At 41.9% G+C, this 3,619-nt stretch overlaps 1 protein-coding gene across 1 annotated transcript; it reads left to right on the top strand.

Moving 5' to 3' along the window:
- The first annotated feature begins 754 nt into the window (after positions 1–754).
- On the top strand, positions 755–2,985 carry sox21b (SRY-box transcription factor 21b). The gene is made up of 2 exons (XM_030759064.1): positions 755–990; positions 1,148–2,985. Exon 2 carries the CDS (start codon positions 1,165–1,167, stop codon positions 1,909–1,911), a length of 747 nt encoding a protein of 248 aa, XP_030614924.1. The 5' UTR covers positions 755–990; positions 1,148–1,164; the 3' UTR covers positions 1,912–2,985.
- Positions 2,986–3,619: the final 634 nt, after the last annotated feature.

Here is a 3,619-nt window from a genome sequence, read left to right on the forward strand (position 1 = left end):
ATTTACCGCAAATACCGCAATATCAGAAAATTAAAGAAGACATTCTTTAGCTCTCTTGTCGTTTTGCGCGCACGCTACTTTCTTTCTTTCTTTTTCTTTTTTTTTTTTTTTTTTTTTTTTTTGAATGGCATTGCCACCCAAGGGGAAGGGAAAGGGGACCGACACCGCCGACGATGAAAGGTGAGAAAGTGGAGTGACGCCGAGAGATTGGAGCTGGTTTGATTTGTCAAATGCACACATGAAACTGAGAGGAAGTGTGTAATGATACCTTTTAAATCAGTAGGAGCCTATGACTTTTTTTTTGGTTTGTTTGTTTTGTTTTTCCAACTATCTGATTGCAGCGAGTCAACACAAGTTGAGAGCAAACGTCAACGCGCGTCTGTCTGCAGTCATTTTCCCAAAAATCTGACAGCGGTATTCTCATATGTGCTGCCATCCTCAGGTATTTCAGGTACATCTCTAAGTACCCTGTTTTTTGTTTTTTTTTAACTGAACACAGAAGTTCTTATTAGAATAAAGCTGCTGGGATGAAAAGATGAAACTACTGACCTCCAACACCGAGGACACAGAAGTCTCAGAAAATACATAAAGATATACGAGATGCGTGTACCCTTTCAAATCAGGGTGGAATTAAAAGAAGAAGAAAAAAAAAACCTGTTCAGCGGTCGTCTGCGCGTTCGAAGCTAGTGCGCATGCGCCAGTGGCACTTTCACTACCTGCCGCACAATCCTGTATTTCACAAGGGGCAGGCGGGAGTTGCTATTCACTTGCGTATATGCCGCTGCTGAGTGCTGGTTGACAGTCTCAGGCGACAAGAGGAGAACAAGGCAGACTTTTGGGCTGTTTTTTTCTCCCTTCATCATCTTTAGTAAAGGCGTATCACTGTTGGATGGAACCATGAAGCAAGAAACATTGGAGCACTCTTAAGGACGCTGCCAGTTGTACTTTTCGCAAGATAATCAACGGTGGGATGAAGAATTGAAGTGTTAAGTAAGTAAGCAAACATATGAGCTGCAGTCCATGTGAATCTTGATTTATTATCCTCTTGATGATACTCTCTGAAGTACTCTTTGTAAAGTGCGTTTTTCTGCTGATTTTGGAAGTTATTTATGCTTTGCTTGATATTTGTGCAATATTTTGTTTTCAGAGACGAGTTGTGCCAACATGTCTAAACCGATGGATCACGTTAAACGTCCAATGAATGCTTTCATGGTTTGGTCCAGAGCCCAGCGCAGAAAAATGGCTCAGGAGAACCCTAAAATGCACAACTCCGAGATCAGCAAGAGGCTGGGAGCGGAGTGGAAACTTCTCACCGAGTCTGAGAAAAGGCCATTCATCGACGAAGCCAAACGACTGAGAGCGATGCACATGAAGGAACACCCAGACTATAAATACAGACCGAGGCGGAAGCCCAAGACTCTGATGAAAAAAGATAAGTTTTCTTTCCCTGTGCCCTACAATCTCGGGGAGCACGACGCACTCAAAGTTAACGGGCTTTCCACTGGAGCACTTTCCGACTCTGTCATTGGGAACCCTGATAAGGCAGCAGCGGCTGCTGCGGCTGCAGCGGCCAGGGTATTCTTCAACCCATCCATGTCCACGAACCCCTACTCATTTTTCGACCTGGGATCCAAGATGACCGAGCTTTCCCCACCTTCGTTTCCTTACGCGTCTCCTTTGGGCTACCCGCCGGGAGGCGCTACGGCTTTCACCGGGACTGGCAGTGTAGGTGGCGGGACGCACACCCACACTCACTCACATCCGTCCCCGGGAAACCCTGGCTACATGATCCCGTGTAACTGTACGGCCTGGCCCTCAGCAGGACTCCAACCACCCTTAGCATACATTCTGCTCCCCGGGATGGGAAAACCTCAACTTGAACCGTACCCCGCATATGCTGCGGCATTATGATAGCCCCCTTTGGACATCTGAGAAAATGAAATGTGAAATCAAAACAAACAGAAAAAGCTATTCACGCAAGAGTTTTATTGTGCATGCACAAAACTTGTACATGTGATGAAGTGCTCGTCGTCTCAGATATCACATGTGTATGTATATTGATTAATGCCTTTATCTAAGGTAATGCTTATTTAGAGAACTCTCTAATCTATTATTACCCAGCCATCACTTCACACAACCACAAAGAAAAGGACTAAAATGATGGCAAACATGCACACATTTTGGAGAGAGTGTTATAAAAGCAGTTTCCCCTTGTCAAAACTCATTTTGAAAGGTTTCCTGATCGATTTCTATCTTTTGCACCTGCCTGATTAACCAGTTGGAATCAAGGGCAGCATATACAATGACCATGTTAAGGATCACAGCATTTTCTCACAAATAAGTTGCTGAAGCTTATAATTCATGGGTCAAGGGGAATTGTCACAGCACTGTAAATGTGTACAGATAAAATGACTTTAGTTTATTTGCCGTTATAGGCTTAGTGTTTGAGTTAGGGCCAGGAACCTACGTATTTCACTAGAAACCCGCTGTATATTTTGAGTTTTTAAACCGTTTTATAGATGTCTGTACTATTTATTGTTTAGTGGAATCTATGGTGAACCAGACATTTTTTTAAAAAAAAAAAGAAAAAAGATTGAGGGTAGTTCTGTATTATTTGCACATGAAACACAGAGGATGTAATTTATTTTGAAGGTGATATTCAATTTCAGTGCTTTATGACTTTCGGGTTTGATTCACTAAACCCCTTTTTTGTTTTCTTGAAAGAAGTTCAGGTTTGAAGATGCAGAGGGGGGAAAAGTTGCAGATAGAAGTTTATCTAGTGGGTTTATAATTTTTCTGGATTCACCACCCTCCCACTCGTATCATGTGCAGAAAAAAAAATACATTTTTAACTAACTCTTATGGAATTTGTATGTTTTGTGTTTCCTTTAACCTCCGTTATGTACTTCAGACTATTGCTACTGTTCACTTGTTCAGCAAAGGACTACAATAAAGCGTATTCGGATTAAACGGAAGGGAATCGCGGCTGTAGTTCTTGATGAGATGAACAAGATTGTTATCTTTTCTTTTCCTGCTCTTGCTCCTCAGTCCAGGTGAAGTGTAAGGTATCCTCCAAAGGCCGCTTTTGTCCGCGCTTTGAATGGCATTGCTGGGGAGGGGAAATCTAAATCAGACCATTGTTATCAAGAGCCAAAACCTTATTTATCACAATTTTAATCGTGAATAGGAAGGAAGATAAAACTGTGTGGTACTCTAAGCTTTCTTTCCCAAGGAGAAAGGAAAAAAAAGGAGAGAGCTGCTTTAAGGCTGCAGAACAAACACGTCTTTTATGCCCTAAAACAGCCTGAGCTGCGCGCTCAGCAGTCTAAAAACAACAATTAATGTAAATTAAAAGAAACATCATTCAAATAAAAAAATGCTGATCACCAGTCTTAAGGACTGTGTAGTCACGTGTATGCGTGCACGTGCGTGCGTGAAACAGGTGTGTACGTGCGTTACCGTGCACGCAGATTTTTTTATTTTTTTTGTATTGATTTAAAAAGTGTAAAATGCGTAATTCAAGCAAAGCGCTTCTCCTAGATTACACTAAGAGATTAATTCATAAGGATCAGAGCGATTATGCAAAACTAATTTGGACAGTCCAGGGATAATTATCTCC

The sequence above is a fragment of the Archocentrus centrarchus genome, chromosome 21, assembly GCF_007364275.1.
Source record: "Archocentrus centrarchus isolate MPI-CPG fArcCen1 chromosome 21, fArcCen1, whole genome shotgun sequence".
Lineage (NCBI taxonomy): Eukaryota > Metazoa > Chordata > Actinopteri > Cichliformes > Cichlidae > Archocentrus > Archocentrus centrarchus.

Bases quoted from the DNA above. Each gene is read 5' to 3' on its own strand.
- sox21b (XM_030759064.1), top strand. From the start codon at position 1,165: ATGTCTAAACCGATGGATCACGTTAAACGTCCAATGAATGCTTTCATG.